The sequence below is a fragment of the Pempheris klunzingeri genome, chromosome 20 (genome assembly GCF_042242105.1).
Source record: "Pempheris klunzingeri isolate RE-2024b chromosome 20, fPemKlu1.hap1, whole genome shotgun sequence".
Taxonomy (NCBI): domain Eukaryota; kingdom Metazoa; phylum Chordata; class Actinopteri; order Acropomatiformes; family Pempheridae; genus Pempheris; species Pempheris klunzingeri.
Genome location: NC_092031.1, coordinates 10623428 through 10642289, shown reverse-complemented (window position 1 = coordinate 10642289; position 18862 = coordinate 10623428). Strand labels below are relative to the sequence as shown.

At 41.3% G+C, this 18862-nt stretch overlaps 2 protein-coding genes across 2 annotated transcripts in view; one reads left to right on the top strand and one right to left on the bottom strand.

The window, feature by feature from the left end:
* plce1 (phospholipase C, epsilon 1) overlaps positions 1–3074 on the bottom strand; it is a 63249-nt gene extending 60175 nt beyond the window's left edge. Inside the window, exons 1-5 of the mRNA XM_070852015.1 lie at positions 3055–3074; positions 2863–2957; positions 1661–2324; positions 994–1404; positions 613–822 (exon numbers count right to left, since the gene is read on the bottom strand). Of these exons, the coding sequence (XP_070708116.1) occupies positions 613–822; positions 994–1404; positions 1661–2281 (1242 nt within the window). The 5' untranslated portion in view covers positions 2282–2324; positions 2863–2957; positions 3055–3074. The remainder of the gene's footprint in view (positions 1–612; positions 823–993; positions 1405–1660; positions 2325–2862; positions 2958–3054) is intronic.
* The window catches only part of rbp4 (retinol binding protein 4, plasma), a 178763-nt gene that overhangs the window by 101800 nt on the left and 58101 nt on the right, over positions 1–18862 (top strand). The gene's annotated exons all lie outside the window — the stretch shown is intronic.

The window sequence follows — 18862 nt, the reverse complement described above, 5'->3', positions numbered from 1 at the left end:
AAATTATTCATCTTTCATGCATAACAGGCGTAACGTTTCAACCCAAACACAGGGAAGCAAAGGCCAAGAACAATTTTTCTCCACTGAACAAAGAATCAATCAAGTCGTAAATACTCTTGTGCCACTGCAGCTATGAAGTATTGCACTTCTTTTTGAGGCAGAGAAGAGAGAGTTTGAAAGGAAAACCACATCTAAACCCAATGCCTTATCATCTGTGGAAATTCCACGTCATTTGAAGGCGCTTAAAGAATAAGCTTGAGCCAAAACGTCAGTGATGTTGGGCCTTGAACACCATAAAGACTGAGTAGTTCCCATTGCAACATATTTCCTTAACTTGTAAAAAGGCAACCTTAATAACCCTTGGCTGAGGACGACTATGGAAAACATGTTAATTGTGCTGATTAACACTGCAGACTTACTCAAATTCCTTCTGAGATACACGAGTACAGTTCTCCCTTAACGGGAGCCTGTTAACAGCAGCCTGGGTGTGAAAGGTAAACTATTCAAGCCCTGAGACTGACTGCATTGCTGCCCTGAATCTACGCTTTCCACAACTTTTAAAACGTACTTATGAAATCTATACCCAAAGAGTCTGCATATCCATCACCTTACCTGCTGTAGCTTAACTCCAACAAAACGCAGTATCTCCCTGCAGATTCGGAATTCTTCACCCAAACCATGCATCACAATTGGCCATATATCCTTCTTGCTGGGCTGCCATGTCCTGCGACAAACAACCACCTCCCAGACCTCCTCTGAGATGCGTCCTGACGGCAGGGTCTTGACAATCGCTCTGGTTCCGGTACACACTGACTTGGTCACCTTATGGAAAGAGGAAAAGTATTTCAGTATGTCTCATTGTTTTGAAGCACAATATAAATGATGAACACTGTCAAGAGTGATAAAAGGATAATAAATAAACAGCTACGACGGAATACATTTGTTTAAGATATCAAATTAATGCTAAAAAAAAGAAATATTGCATGTAAATACCTTTTGGTTATTCTTGAAGTAGCGCCTCACCAGGACAGTGGAACGCTCTTTACGGTTCCTAATAAACTCTGTGTTGTGTAGGAAACCTTCTCCGTCCCCCTCATCACTGCTGCTGCCCCTGCTGCAGGTCCTGGTCACTCCTGAAGATGACCTCTCATAGTTCTCCATGGTTGCCCTCATGGTTTCAAGAGAGGCCCGTCGTAGGAATAGTTTCTCCAGGGAGCATTTGTTAACCCTGGGCCTTCGGTTGAGCCTCTCCAAACTCGAGTAGCCATCTTTGAGATGGTGCCGGGGCGCATGTCCATTTTGGTGATGCTGTCGGTGGTTGGGAAGGGGGGAACTACAGGGTGATGACCCCAAAGAGCTCGGTTCACTGGATGGACTGCACTGAGATGAGAGGCAGGGTGATGTCTAGAAGCAGAGGACATGGCAAATTAAAATTGTCTTAATGATGTTTCTGTACAGCTAAATTAGAAGTGCCTTGAATAGGCTTGTCTAATGGGGTAAAGCATTACATTACATTTCCATTGTAAATATTACAGTGTTTGTTTTTCTCATCTTGTGCTAGAAATATAGAAAATTTAGAACACTTAGCACAGCCTCGGTGTAGCAGCTAAATTAATACAAATTGCACATAAAAAGGGCTCGCAGCTTCCTCCTTTATTACCTTGTGGAAAGCCAGCATAGACACAGGCAGGCTGCTGCGGCGGATGTGTCGCTGGTTGGGCCGAGAGGGGCCGGGGCTGGGGCAAGGAGTGTGAACAGGGCTGGAGCTGGGGCTCGGACTGGATCTGGGGCTGTGGGAACAATAGATGTCTGGACTCGTGTAAGGGCTAGAGGTGGTGCAGGAGCAGCGGGTGCTGCCAGTTCTGTTTCTGCCTGCATCCACACCCTCTCCTGGTGTATCCAGCTGGCACGGAGATCCCTCTGAACTTTTCCCAGGTATCGGAGTAACTGAGTTAGTTATTCTTTCAATTCTCTTGCCAGTAGACAGCTCTGGATAAGGTTTCTCTTCAGTACTCAACACTTTTGAGCTGTATTCCAAACACTCGCATTCCTCATCCAAAATCGTCCCCTTTCCACTGTCACACGACAACTTCCTATATAAGAGGAGGGAGGGACTGCTCCGCTGCTTTGACTGCCACAACTGGTCAGAGTATCGCCATACTTCCTGGCTGTCATTTGCGTGCCTGGCTTCTCTACCGGGTCTGCTCCCAGTGGATGGAGTCGAAGCACGTTGAGCCAGGACTACAGCCCCCACCTGTGTCTGATTTTCTTGGGTAGCCATCACGTCTGCCTGGAGCGTCTTGCTTTATCCTTTGTTTTGTTAGCTTTGAAAATAATTGATGACAGTTATGCAGGGGAGTTTAAACCTAATAGTATTTAGAAGAACTGCAGGATTTATAAGTACTGTATTCTTTTACTTAGAATTGTTTTTTATTATACCCTATCTGTGATGAAAGCAACAGTCAAATACATTTGTCTAAGACTCTCTTAATTCATAGCTTTTGAGAAGTGACGTCTGTCTCATCTCATCTCAATTAGCAGCTACTTAGAACAAGAGGAAATGAAATTTGCTGAGGAAACCAAATCTGCAGACTTCAAAACCTGCATATTGTGTACGGTGGCAGCATTCTCATGTTTACAACTCAGCTGGTCTACATGACTAATGATAGTGAGTGCAGTTTTCGCTGAACGGAGCGTTCATTCGATCTCTTCTCTTCCAGATATTCAGAAAATTCTACTCAGCAAAGTTTTCAGTTGCAGATTCACCTTGTGATTGATTGATTGAATGATGCATGATACAATACATAATACTTAAATTGTCAATGATCATCAGTTTATTTAAGTTCAGTTCAAAATACTTACATAGGTGATGAGAGAGATCCACTTCAGGTCATGCTATACAACAGATCTAAGCTTATCTTCCAATTTCAGTGTGCCGCCATGGTAGCAGGCCTGTGCTGGGGAAAAACATTCCTTCAGCGTCCATACAGAGTGTGTTCTGTGTGTGTTTTGTGTTTGTGTTGTGGAAACAGAAGCTTGTGCAGCTGTACAAACCACCAGATAGAGAACCCACGGAGGCGACCCTGGAGGACTGAGGAATTTCCTTGATAGTACAGTTCACAGTCACTGCTTACAAGGCCATGTGTGTGCTTGTGTGCACTAGCCCCGATTGCTCCTACCATGAATCTGTGGCATAGTTATCCACTTGCAGGCCCTGAGAGAGACAGAGAGAGAGAGAAAACGAGAGAAAACATCAATATTTACCTGGTTTTCATAAATAATGTCACTAGAATTTAAAAATTCACATTTCCATCTCATTAAGGCATATTCGAAGAGGACAGGGTGAGGCAGCGAGAAAGTTCAACACTGAGTAAATACAAAACGAGACATGGACAAAAAAAATAAAAGACACATGAGAAACACATTTTACTAACTTTCAAAGATTCCAATGTTCTCTCATTTCCTTCTGTGCGCTCTTCTTTCATCACAGCAGCTTTCTTATCTATAACTATTCAACTAAATCACAGCACAGAGCATGAGCCATTGTGACCGAAACGACTGAAACAACAAATACTACATTTTAGCTGGAAGGGGAAAATGAGGGAGTGAACCAGCACCCATCAGAACTACCAACTTTCTGGGGCAATAAGAATAAAACTATAAACCCCATTTCCTGAGACGACGTATTAAGCATATGACATATTGTCTGCTTGGTATAGTTAAATAACTGAGTTTGTTTGAGCTATCACCTCTCAGAGGTTGAATTGAACTCTTCAGTAATGTTGTGTCTTAGACAAATAGGGTGGATTAACACTGTGGAAAAAGTCATATCACCACCACAACACCAAGTACCAATAATTAACAGCCTGCCATCTACTATCAATAAAAAGGTATTAGATGTCCTAAAAAAGACAAGAAACAAAAAGAACTTAGATTACGATAAGAAACATTTGCAAAACTAGTCAATATGTACAAACTTTATAAAAACGTTGCTACCCCCCTAAACTTCCCTCCTCCTCCAACAGAAACACTCGTTACTGTTATCGAGGCAATTTATCACAATTTTGATATTGTGCAGCAGTCCTGAAATACGAGGCTCGTCTTTAATGAAAGCACATACTGTTAAAAAGAGGACTATTATGCACACTCAGCAGACTGCCAGCTGGAAAAGAGAAAAGGTAACAAACCATCCATTTTCAGTAGCTGGATTTCATCACACACAGCTCTACAATAAATAGGAAACCATGTCTTTAATCCAATATCTCAGAAAAAATGGATTTAATTTCACTCATTCTGTCTATATCAATCTAGCACACTGGTAGGTGAATAAAATCAGAGCTGGGCAGGGACTAGTTATGCACCCTGCTTGCATGAAATGCAATCATAGCAGACATGCTCAGCCACAACATGCACGCTTACTAATTGTGTGGTTCTGGTATCGTCATGGTGGCCAGCAATGAATAAATCCAAAATACTAGTGCCCGAAACCTCACAATTAGAATGACTACAGCCCTTAATTCTCTGCCAAGATGCGTGGGCCACAGTTGGAATGTGGGAGCGACCCAGAGAGGGAGGACCAGTTACACATTTAGTGTGTGTGTGTGTGTGTATGTGTGTTTGTGGGAGAGAGAGAGAGAGAGAGAGAGAGAGAGAGAGAGAGAGAGATAGGGAGGAGAGGGCTCAGGTCATTGATCTTTGGTATATCAAGAAGTCAAGACATTCTCATGCTCGCCCCACACACACACACACACACACACACACACACACACACACACACACACACACACACACACACACACACACACACACACACACACACACACACACACACACACCACGGTGTCTGTGTTGGATGTCTGCAGCCTCTTTTCAAGGCCGTGTGCTACATTCACACAGACATAACTTCAGCCAAAGGGATGAAACAGACAAGTGCCCCATTCATAAGCACTCAGAGAGATCTAACCTTCAGACGACTTCCTTACAGCTTAGCTGTAGCCTGTTGGGGACACTGATTTGATTGCTCAAACAATATAACCTTTGCTGGAGGGGCATTTAGAGATAGATCTGCTTGATTTATGCTCATTTTGTTCAATGTCAGAGTGCTGCTCTGCACATCTCCAATGGCACTTTGAATCAACTGAATTCAGCACATTTTACAAACAAAACAGAACTGCATTGATCACTAGACGTCATTATTGTTTTACTGGAGTAGCTGAAACAGTTTAAGAAGATTGAGCCACCAAGCTTCAGAATTTCCCAGAAACTCATAAATGTCTAATAAAAAATGAAATTTCGGAGTAGCATTTTTATAGAAAATAGGCTTTAATGGTCAATATAATGCAGCTAATAAAAAATGTATTTGGCATGGAAAACATGCAAAACCACTAGATGAAAAACAGCTAATTCTTTTACCAACTCCTGCCTTCACATTGAAAAATGAATATTACACATTACAATGACCTTCAGTACATCAACGCTGCAAAATGATGACATTGTCAAAACGAAAGCAAAAGCCAAATGTTAAGACACAAACATGAAGTATGTCAGCCCAAAAAAAAAACAGATTTCAGTGTGTCAGTTGCACAATATGCCTCTGACTGAAACTGTGTGAGCTTGGAGTTATGCTGCTGACTAAGAGCAGACACCTTAAGACTTCTGACCTACTGAGCTCTCTCACAAGACCTCAGACAAAACATGACGGGGAACATTTTTCACCTCCACTGTTGAAGGTTTGTGAGAAAAATCTTTGCAGCTGAGTATCAGCTCAGTATCATGGCACATTTCAGAAGCCTATCAACAAGTTATTGGCAATCATGTCGGATTGCATTTTTTGAGTACTTCACGATGCTGAGAGCCCATTCTGATCCATAACCGGAAGAATCTCACCTGTGTGTGTCATAGCCAACTAACAGGTTTAACTAGATTTATCAAAAGCTTGTAAGAAGTACAGGCAAAACGTTCAGCTACTACATGTAAGGCAATATCCATCCTCGTTGTGGCCTTTCCTGCTACACATGAAACTGTAACCTTTTTTTATTACATCATAAATGGCCACTGTTTCACTTTATTATCTTTCTGTCAACCTGCGTGTACATGCCTATCTTTAGAACAGCTTGAATCAAGTTTAGTATGTAAGATTTGTTATGCACAACAACCTGCCACTGAGCTTGGCCATAGTTATAAAAGAGAGATTAGCTGCCACAGTACAGGCAAGTCATAACAATTACTACGATTTGAGAGGGGGCGCAATTAAAAAATGATTGTGAAATAAAACACATTAAAAACAAACAAATCAAAACATCTCTATTTGGAAGCCATATGTGTTCATCATCTGCTGCTTAAGCTAATGTTACGGCTGTGCAGATGTTAGCTGTCACATTATCGTGTTATTTGAGGACACAAACTGACACGTGTTAGGCCATGAACCTGTCCCATTATGGGTGAGAAGGGAGGTACTAGCATAACATTTTGGTTACCACGGGCAAGAAGCTGAATACTGTAGCTTTAAATCCTGAAGCCATGTGCTTGGGGGCATGATAGACAGCTGTGTTTGCCATCAAGCTAATTTAAAAACACTCTGAAATTAGCAGCAGGATAGCATTTCCACTATGTGGTTACTATGTGCAGACTTAAAGTAAGGTTTGATATAGATGTGCTGCAGCTATCCATTTCGTGTTTGTCCTCAAGAGTCATGACTGTATTCAGTTTTTATGATTTACAGAAATAGCGAATGAAATGGTAAAATACGGACTTCTCAGTGCCATAAGCACATAACAGGCCAGCAATGCGGTTATCTAAACTGCTGATCAAAAACAATTATAGAATCTCTTTAGTTAGCAAACCTTTAAAAACAACCACGCACTCAAACTAAACACAGTTCAAAGTGGCTCTTGTTATCAGCTGAACTGTGACCCTGGCCAGGAAAGCAAACGGCTCTTCCAGTCTAAATCTCAGCCTTGGGCCAAAAACGCAGACAGACACACACACACACACACACACACATACAGGAAATCCAGGTCACTCAGAGTGAGGAGTGCATTGACCAAGAAAACCCTCAATCACTTCTACTTCACTTGTTGTATTATAGACAATATTCACCACCACATGGCCAGGCTATACCAGGCTTCCTTTCCTAGACAGTATCTCCGGTGGTATAAAATCTAAGTACTCTGGTATCATTTCACGACAATACTTACATTTCTGTAAGCAACAAGCCTTGTAAAAAGTTCTGTAAATCTAATGCTCCAGCTTTTCCAGTTCCGGTTCCCTGCTTGCTGTCTTCTTGTCAAGTGAGAGAGCGACAGAGACAGAGTGAAAGGGATGTGTGTGTGTGTGTGTGTGAGTGAGAGAGAGAGAGAGAGAGAGAGAGAGAGAGAGACAAAGACTGACATGAAGGATGGGCCCTCTAAAGTCAGTCTGCAAGTTCAGCAGCCAGTCAGGATGGGTTTCAGTTTGTGCCTAATTCGATAACATAAATGTTTCACCTTGACAGTCATCTGACTGACTGCAGTGACACCCACAAATGTTTCATTTGATGAAAGGTTTCTGGATGGCTTCTGCCCCAAATCATATAACTTTATCTTGATCTAACAAGGATGTCTTTTTAAAGAATGATGGTTATTTCTCAATTACAGCAGTTTAGTAGTTTGATAGGGAGGGAGACAGCTAACTTGTTTCTGTCCAAAGCAAACAACCCCCCTACCAGTCCCTCTAAAACTCAATTTGCATGTTAGATCTTGTTTGAAAAAAAGAACACTTAATAACAAAAAATATTGCAAAATGCTTGAAGCAATGAGTTCTTTCCAAAATGGCAAATATTTGAACATAGGCTGTACGGCCTTAAAAAGTTTGTATAAAAAAGAAGCAGAGAAAAACTAAACTGCAGGAAAACCTCGTGAATTCAGGACAGACTGCTGTCTGCCCATCGTGCTTTAAAAGAGAACTGTTGGGTACTCTTTTTTTAATAAGATCCAATATATTCTGTGCTGCAATAAAGTGTAACACATGTTGATGAAAGCAAAAGGGGGATGATCTCAGCACCTCTGACGGTCCTGAAGAAACTGGATATAATCAGAATCAGATGGTTAACAAAAGAAGTGTGTATTTTCCTTTTGTATCTGAGAGCGTGTCAGTTGTTCCCTCATTCATCTTAAAAAGAGGTTATTTCCAAACGGTCATACATCAGTTCAAATGATGTACAGTGTATTTTGTTTTGGAGCAAAACTCTTAAGTTACACCATGAAATAGTCATTTTGCTTTGATATACACATTCACACATCAGTGAAGTTTCACTGGTGAGTTTTAACGCATAAGTGAAAATACAATTATAAAATCAAGGTGCTCATAACTGATTGATGACATTTAGCCAAATTGATATTGAAATTATGGATTTAAACACTAACGCCCATTGTGCGTAATACCCTTTTGTCTCCTTTAGTCAATCAAAATGAGTGACAATTTGTTTTAATGAGTCTCAGAACTGGATCAGTTTGTGAGCCCCTGTCCTAAATCATTGTTTACCCCCCCCAACAGGGGGCCTTCTCTCTCTCTCATAAAAGCCTTTTTCTAATGTTCATTCATGAGGGATTATTTCACAACTCATCCAAACGATGACTCATGGTCTGGTATGTGATTAGGTCCAACTTTGCATGGAGCTCAAGAACAGAAAAGCTCAATCAGTGAGGTAGAAAGCAGCACCATGAATTACTGGTAATAACCTTTACGCTTCACATTTACGATTATTCCTGAGCTAACTTTGATACGACACAGTCATTGGATGAGGAAAATAAGAGAGTGTAAAATGAGAGTTGGATTCGAACCGAGCTGAAATGCCACTTTTCCTCCTGAGCCTCCAAACTACTCCACACTAAGATTCAGCGTTGGATCTTTAGCATTCCAGCAGCATAATAAGCAGGTCAGGGAGAGAAGGAATCCCCCTTTCTGTTGTGTAGGGGCCACACAAAAAAAAAAAAGAAAAAAGGGCATGCAGTGTGAGCACAATAGAGTGACACTCCAACTAGTGTCACCCAACTGCAAAGAAGCAGTCACGCAGTAAAAAGACAGATTTCAATTAGACTTTCTTTTCAGCCGCAAAAACACTTTGGAGTTGCCAAAACGGTGACTGTTATTGTAGAGAAATGGCCAAAAATTCACTTCGTTATGGACACAGATGTGACTTGCCATGCATTATGTAAAAAAAATCCTTTTAGTAGGCAAATGTGTTTACTAGCAACAAGGGGAAATAAGGATAAAACAATCCGCTCAAAAGAACATTACACGTTACACAACTAATGCAACTAGGGATACACTAATATTGCCAAAATCACTGCACTGGCAATTGGAGAAGATAAACTTACATTCAAATATTAACTACTCACAAGTATTCCTGGAACATTATGAAAATACAAAACTGTATATCATATAGCTACAGTGAGCTGGCAAAAAGAGACGAAACAACATGTGAAAACAACAGTAACCGGTAAAGAAGACTTTCGGACACTCATCATGATCTTAGGTATGGTCTCGGTAATCAAACCAGAGCGCATGTCGATGGCTTATTAAAGGAATAATCCACAGAATAATGTGGATCTGGTTGTTTAAATGTAGGTAGATACTCCGTCTTGTTGAGTTGGATCGGAAATCAAAATGTGGCATAGAGCCATCTCTGAGATCAAGTAACACAAAACCTTTCACCGTTCCCTTTCAATCCTCAGTATACTGACACACTCTTCATGTAAAGGAACCCCCCCCTTAAACACAGGGGGTCAGGGAAGAAAAGACACATCATATGACTACAATAGAATCACATTCCTTAAACTGGCTGCAGAAAGTGACGAATGTTAACATGCAGTGCAAAGACCTAGATAAAGGGAGGGAGCAGTGCAGCAGGGGAAAAAAACTTGCTTTAGAATATGAGGGGAAGATGTACAACAAAAAAGTCCTGTGAATATTTCTGACCTTCCCCATATATAAATCTTATCTTAATTTGGATTCTTGCATTCTTGTCAAAATGACTGTGGGAGGCAGAGTTTTCATCTAGCTGAGAGAAAAGTGGACGAGGCCTAGATGAAATAAATCTGGTGTGGTTTCCGTTTCAATGTGAACCTCGGCAACTGCAGCATTTAATGAGTCACCTGATTTGTATCCGAAATACATTCATCAATTGAATTAATCATGGCAACCAACCAAACGTCACATATCAGAAGATTAGGTAAAAACTGTAATTACATTCTCTATACTTTGTTAATTGTCACTTTTTACAACTGAGGCATCTAAACTGTGCCTTGAATCCTATCTTAATTCAAGTCTGAGAAAATTCAAAGAGCTTGGCCCGAACCCAGAGGATCAAACCCAGCCAGCTTTGGGCAGAGAATCACAGCTCAAGTGGGTAAGAATTGATGGAAAACAGCTTTCCATCTGCAGGCCTGTACATTTCTGTGAAGAAAATGCAGCTGAAAGGAATCTGCACCTTATCCATAACCAGATAAACAGGACGGCATCCCCCCTATTAGGGGAATCTAAAGCATGTATTATTAAATCTTCAGGTTGGGACCTATAATGAGCTGCATGCTGGTTTGTGGTGCGTCCCCACATAACAAGAGTGCTGGGTATGTTTACATTAGTCGTGGTTATATAATGAGGCCGACCTGGCAGTGATTCTTAGATTAATAAATTTGAGCCCCATTTTGGCCTCGTGACAAAGAAAGACTTAATAATAAAGAGTGACAGCTGATTAATCTGAAGAGGCGTCACAGACCTACACACACATAAAAAAATCTGTGATCTGTCAGGAATGATCAGGGACGATCGACTGAAATATCTTTCCATCTACCAGCCACCAGGAGAGCTCATAAATACTGAAATAACTACATGTGAAACAGGGAATATGAAGGATAAAAGTGTGAGAAAACCATCTTCCCATTACTAACTTTTATCACCGTGGACATGATGGTGATTTGTATCAAACTGTGAAAAAAGAATAAAAAAAAAAGAAAAGGGAAGGAAAGCTAAAAGCACGAAACATCAACCTGCAATCCTGTGCAGGTCACCTTTCATTTTCAGCACAGCCTCCTCCTGCCAGTAATAAAGTGTGAGGCTGGTTACACTGGGAACAGTGCTGCAAACAGAACAGACGTTTATGCATGGGACCTGGAGAACATATGGCTTTGATTAGAGGGCAGGGCAGAGAGAGACTCCAGTGGAAACTGCACAAAAAGAGAGAGACTCTGTGTGTGTGTGTGTGTGTGTGTGTGTGTGTGTGTGTGTGTGTGTGTGTGTGTGTGTGTGTGTGTGTGTATCTGTATGTGTGTGCATTACTGTTACAACAGAAGGAGAAGGCTGACTCAAGAAGAGGTGATTTTCACAGTGGATGTGTGTGTGTGCGTGTGTGTGTGCGTGCTAACGATAGAGAAAAAGAGGATGACTCAAAATGAGAGTGACTGCTGAACTTGGAGAATAAAATGGATCGTGTGCCAGTATTTGTGTACATGTGTGTGTGTGTGTGTCTATAACAACAGAAAGTGTGTTAAGGCATAACAAAAGTGAACCACCCAGTAGTAATAATGGTGAGCCTTGCCCATATCACACTTAGCAAACGATGCAAAACCTTCACATGGACCCTTTGGCCAGCGGTTAAGAGTTTTCATATCACAAACAACAGTCTTGTTGCTGCCGATTAAAATCAAAAAGCTCTGGTCTGCACAATCAGCAATTTTTTGTTCCAATAAAACATTGATCTTGTTTGAGGACAGACTAAATATTACGTGAGCATATGGCAATCACGGAACATATGCCTCAACCTAACGATGACCGAGATTTCAATACAGTACTCCCTCCGCTCAGCCACTTAATCGATCAATTCCCAGTTGCTGCAGAGCCAAAGTCAAAATAAGTCCACATTAAAGTTGGAGCTAAGGTTTCAACCGTGCAGCCAGTGGACTGCGATGCATGGGAACTGGTTTACATATCTGGATGATTACTTACAGTAATTGCTTTATTCAGTGTTTTTCCCGTTGCCTAGAATCTGTTCGTGTTTAAACATGTTGTCTGAACTGTATGCAAGCCAGCATGAAATAAATGCACAAGGATATGTTATTGGGAATAGCTCTGGGGGAAACCTGATAGAACGTCATTACCAGAAAAACAGTATTAGAGTACTGAATTTAAGAATTCAATGCATAGTAGCAATTCACCAGGAGAAAGTGAAGAGCGCTAGTAATCACACAGGATTAAAAATACTTTTTAAACTGACATGAGTTCAGAACATTTGATACATCTCGTGGTTTTTAGTGGCTTTTTTATCTATATAAAAAAAACTCAATAGGAAAACTTTAATTTCCAAGCATAAGTAATCAAAGGGCAGCAGAAGCTTGATAAGCATGTACCAAAACGAGCAGGTCAAAGGTCAGTTATGGCACACTGTTCCAAAACCGGACGCACAGCTAAAACTGCGTCGACACTGGAGCTGTTCCACCGCTGAACACGAACACGGAGAAAAGCAGGTTTAAAAACAACAAGTCTAACCAGTCATCCCATCCCTGTACGCTGCTCCATATTCCTACCACAACACATCACCACACCCTCTCTCCGACTGACATGATGTCGGAGCACGAATAACGACTGGAAGGTGAATAAACATGTGCAACACAAACACGATCCAGTCTGAAAAAAAAACACTGTCAACATCACGTCAACCAGAGCATTAGGTTAAGGTCAAGTGTTTTCATCTCCTTGTGGCCTCTCCCTTTGTCCCTGTTATCATTTCAGTGTGTCCCTGTCATATGGACCACGTTTCCCAAGCTGCCCATGCACTTCTGTTAGTGATTCTGATCTGGCTCCTGATTAGTCTGATCTGTATTTTTTACAGCCTTTCATTTCCATTTGGCCCTGATCAACCTCTTGACTTTAAAGCAACCCTCACTGCTGCATCCCACAGGCTGCAGAGAGGTCAAAGGTCACAGTCTCCAGGGGATGCTTCAGGGACTCTGTATGTAAACAGAGGCCTGCGCTGTCAAACTAACAACACCAGCACACAACCTAACAACCTAATAATCAATAAATAGTCAATAAACGCCATTAACCTTGATGGTGATTTAACTTTCATGAGCAGCACTGCACCTCAAAGTGAGAGCAGGAAAACAGAGGTTGTAAAACGTAGGAAGAGAAAAAGACGAAACGTACCAACTCGGTAAAAGTAAGTTTCAGGACAAAACGCCGCTCTGAGGCTGATTTGCTGTGACTTTTGGACTTTCAGCAGCTTTGGGGTCACAGACACTCTGAGAAGCTCCACAAACAAACCGCACTCCGGACACACTCGTGCAAACGCGACCCGTGAAGACAAAAAGGTGTCTAAACGCACACTGGCGCTGCAGTCTGAAGGATGTGGTGGCGCAAACTTACCGACCGCTGTTGTCCAGTGCTGTTAGCCTCAGTGGAAACTCCGCACACCGACCGACTTCAGCACATGAAGTTAGCGCTGACTGCAGCGCTCGCGCCTCGGTGGGGAAACCGCTCTTTACTGATGCCTTCAGGTGCTCCTCGGAATACTGCACTCCAAAATCAGCACAGGTTACTGCAGGTTCTGGCATTATGGATCAAGGCCCGTGACACGTTTTCTGGAGCATTAAGGCCAATGTAGTGGAACACCAGTTTGGAAATTACAGTAGTAAAATAGTTGAACAGTGAATGACATTTATTTATTAATCTTGCAGGCTTGTCACTCAGATACCACGAGCTCGGTGTCATTTACCAACCTGGCAAAAAAAGAAACTGCATTCTACTTTGTGTGTGTTTTTAGTACTTTAATCAGTTGCAAATGTTGCAAATTCAGATATTAGAATACAGTATCTACTGAGGTGGGTCTTACACTATTACCCAATCTTGTGCCTCCGTCTTGCAGAGGGGACCTTAATTATTTTATTATGTGAATATCCCAAATAGTTAAATTACAACAAATTAGCTGACACCAAGAATACTCTAGGATCAGATTATTAGTGTTACTATTGTTACATCATAGCAGAGGTGGCTGGTTTCTGAGCATATAGTGCAGCTTCCATGTATAGTCTGCTGTGTGCACTGCAGTGGGTGGGAGGAGAAGATATGCAATGCACATTAGATCAGTCCAGTTACTTATAGGCACAATTCAGTTTTGGATAAATGGATATTTTAATCATTCTCTTGTCATGGGTGTTTCATAACGGGTTAATCCTAATAGCGATATATCCGACAGCACCGGAATGCAGCATCTCTTGCTCCCAGTAGCCAACTGAGCTGCGGACAGGAGGACAATAACTGCGGCTCTGGGTTACTTTGTGGCACTGTGTGTGCACTGTGTGTGCACTGTGTGTGTGTGTGTGTGTGTGTGTGCACTGTGTGTGTGTGTCACCACATTGGAATGTCTGGCTGCAAAAGCACAGTCATCCACTTTATGTAGGGTATCCTATACAATGTTCCCTCAATCCCAAAATGATCTATGTTACTCAGGAATTAACAACAAACACAAAAGTTAATGAGATCAGTGTTTTATTGACTTTATATGTCCGCCTTTTTGGTTTAACTCAGAGGCCAATCGCAGAAATAACTGTGACTACTTGACCGTGTAACTGCGTCCAGTGCAGGTTGACACCTCATCCTCCATCAGTTGGCCCATTATCTCCCAGTGTGCCTCACCTTAATCAGACAGATTTCTACCCAGGACAGGCAGAAATAGGCAGATAAATAATAATTGTGATAAGTCTTGCAATGTTATGTTGATTTGGCTTGAAAAAGGCAAATACCTGCCATGTGGTTTCACTGCTGTCCTGGTTGCGCAAATGCTCTTATTGTTATTTTTCTGAACGTTAGGCTGCTGTTGTTGCCTCTGAACGCACCGCCGCCCCGCCCCCTGGACACCGAAAGCACGTGCTAGAGAGAGAGAGAGAGAGAGAGAGAGAGATGCACTTTTCCACCTCACAGCCTCTAGCTTCATTTATTTCAACCTGGAAAATGAGGGATTATTTTCCAATTCCCTCCCGCTCCACTGATGGGAAGTCTGATGCCATCCAGCAGGAATGTGCAACCCTTCCATTCCTCCAACTCTCCTCCACCCAGGAGCGCGCAAACCTTTGGGAATGCCCAGCTCGCTGATAAAAGAGAAGCCGGTTGGGGTATTTTCCCCCAGCATTATCTTGCATTTTATGGTCTTAGTGACACGCTTAAGGTCCTCCTTACTAGTGATTATGGCATTTTAGTGAGTTGTTTCTTAAGTCTTATGCCCCTGGCAGAGCTGTTGTTGCAGTGTTGCAGACATGAAATAACATGCATCAACAATATCTCAGCATGTCTTATTTTTTTACCACCCCATAACAACTGATTTTACATACTGCAAAATTACATCTACAAAGAGGTACTAAAGGCGAAGGAAAGAGGAGCTGATTACTATGCATGTAAAACAGACTGTAGGTGAGTGAGCAGAGAGACTTGAAGCTTGAAGGTACAAATCTGCTGTGTTCAGCATGTGTACACACACACACATACTGAGAGGCCCAGGCCTATCTGAAACACAAATTACATGTGTGAAATGTGTGTGTGAGAGCATTGGCAAGCAATTTGAATAAAGTACTGTAGATATAACGATAACACAGTCTTGTTAGGCTATCTTGCACACACACCTCTGACCTTATCCGATAGTACAACTACAAATTTGTATTTCATCTTCCAAAGTGGGCCTCTTAACAGCAAACTGCAATACAAACTACTTACTATTGGCATTGTTTCTTTGATTTTTCTGTTTCATTATTAAAGGCGTGTTTTTTTTAAAAATATTAATCTATATGGTTGATAGATATAAATCACTCACCAATACAGAGAAACACAGCAAGAAATATTAGGCTTAATACGACTTGTTTCACACATATATTGATTTATTATAAATGGATGGTCATTTTAAAGCAGCACACGTCTGTCGCTGCTCTGTGGGTTGAAACTTAGAAGCAAGTTGCACTTCAGGCTAGGCCTCATTCAGGTGAGATGACTGAGTGGGTGAGGTAGCAAACAAGAGCAAATCTTTGTTTTTGTGGATCCTGCCCTCTGCTGCCGGTAAGGGTTCATTACATATGTGGGGATCTACCATAACACCACTGTGTGTCTGCTGTTGATTCTGATGCCTGATACAATAATAAAAGCACTCATAATTATAATGCTGATCATGGCAGATGCACCCTTACTAGTGCAACTACATATAATACACACGATCAACAAGCTACATCCTGCTGTAATTATTGGAGCGTGTTATGTGTATGGTGTGACCTTTAACCCTTTATAGAGCACTCATTGAAATACTTAGAAATTAAAAATTTCAACCCTAGACCATTACTGGTGGTCATTACAAGACTTTTCAGAGTTTTTCAAAAATAAAATTCAATTTTATGGTGAAAATTAAGGTCAATGAAGTTACCATATGTGGTTTCTTGCCGGTCTGTCATGTAGCCTGATTGTCACTGATTGGCTTGGAGAAATCTCGTAGTTCTACTGCCTCATGGTGAGGCAAGGGGCGGCATTTTGAACTCCCACTTAAGTTACCAAATATGGTCCCTTGCCCGATAAAGGGTTAACAATATGGATATACTGGATAGGTGATCGCACACTATGGAACTGGATGGTTGACTGCGTGTTGAAACCGTATGCGGAAGAAACCCAAAAACCTATTTTTATACAAAAACATCTTTAGCCTCAAGTTAGTCCTAATTAGCGCTAATTCCACCCAACAACAAAGAGCTGCTTTGTTCCAGTTCAGCACTTTCACACTTCACTTAGCTCCGTGCTCGTCTGAAGAATTACCCTGCAACCAGAGCAAGGTTTCTAAAAGCAAGAGTTCGCCCTCTGTGGAAGCTGTAAGCCTTTGTTTTGCAAGATACGGGTAATATTGGGACACAATGAGTCTTTCTGCACGAACACACAAAGCCTCACAATTGTGTGTTGTTTACAAACAAAAGGGGGAATAAACAAAGGTGTAACGCTCACAGAGACAATTGAGCTGCATGCACGTGTGCACACACAAACACACAATGGCCACAAATCCACTCAGCCAGGTACTATTCTGAGCCCTGCGGTCAACAGCTACCTGACTCAGTGGTTTGTAAAAAAAAAAAAATAACCTATTGACTCATGAGTGGAGCTGGGGTGACACCATGGGCTCTGGGACAATGATGTAAGTGCAAACAAAGCCTCCACACAGTTTGGGTCTGTTCCACAAGTTTCAGTCATGTTGGAAAAATGTAATGAGGTGTGATTTCTCAAGTGATTCATGAAAAAAAAAAAAAAAGACCTGCAGAAGTATGACAGCATCTGTTAAGTATTATAAGTCAAGACTACAGACAGCAGGAGTTATGAATTAATAGAGAATTTATTATTAAATCATAATTTACTAAATATAATCAATCACTGTGCAGAAATATACATCTTATGTAATATGTTGATGTGGTACATTACACAAATAGTAAAATAAATACTCTTAAAGCATAGTTTAAAAACCTTAAAAACAGCTTAAGTAGGTTTGTAAGGCTTATAGGTCCTGAAACAAATGTTTACCCAACCATAAGATGGAAATACAACACATTGTGCTTACACTACCAGCGTTCAATTCAACTAAACTACTGTTCGGAGGGGTAAAAATCAGATCAAACAAGAAGAACATAAAATTTGATTCTGAACATCTGAAACGACCACAACAGTCTTCTATACTAGGAACAAAGATTCGGTAAAATGTTTGTGTTAACACGGATACTGTCGCTGATACAGGGCTTGTTGAATCCAAATGAAATATTTCATTTTAAATTTTATTTTCTCTTGAAAACCAGTGGGTAGCATCAGAGGTAGCTTTTCATGATCTGATACATTTGTTATTAATATTTGGTATTGGTAATATAACACCATATCTGTGCTAATCAGAATAACTTCTAACCTCTTCTTGCATAATGTTTGTGCACAGTGGAGATGAATTTCAAACCACAGCAAATTACATGGAAGTAAATAGCAAATTAAGTGTCATAGGAGAGCGCTTTGTCCTGCGTAGAAAGGTGCAGCTTTCACATATCACACTGTGCCGTGCCCTGTGGGACTATTGTGGGTCGAAATATTCCTCTTGGAAACTACGTTTGCCTTCATAAGGAAGAGAATTAAGGGAACCAACATACCTCACTGTCATATGTGCAAAGTCAGAGTTCAGTTATTAGTGAAAGGGGGTTTCATTTAGAAAAAGAAGAATTATAATTGGCGGCAAGCGCGATGATGCAGCTGTGCTGACACAGTTCTCAACGAGGGGGTCGAACGAGAACAGAAACAGCAGTGAGTGGAAAATAGCAAGGAAGAAACTGCCGGATATTAAGTGGCACCCTAGCAGCACTAATTGCCTTCCTTTTCTAGCTATATTGCACCCAATTAAACATTCCCTCAACAGAGGGCTGCAGTTGCGCTAAGACATCTTCAGTCACAATAGTGGGAAACTCTTTGCCAAATGCTGAAAATACAGTTTGATTTATACCAGACACCAATGAACACACACAGAAACCTACATCCCTTTAAATTAGGGTATTTGGGGAATTTCCTACAAGCAATAACACATGAAGATCACCTTTGATTCACACTGGAGCTGAGAACAGTGGAACCTTTCAGTGCTAACGGACTCAACAAAATATTATATTTCAAAAGAATATATTTTAAGATTATTATAAGTCTCAGTTACTATTTTTTCAATAGTTCAAGTCATCCATATGGCATGAAAAACCTGCCCTGTTATGATGTAGTTTCAGCTCTCGTCTTTCTCCTCTGGGTCCTTGAATCAGTCGAGGAAGTCATCATACAGCCATCCGTGTGTGCAGCTGTTTGG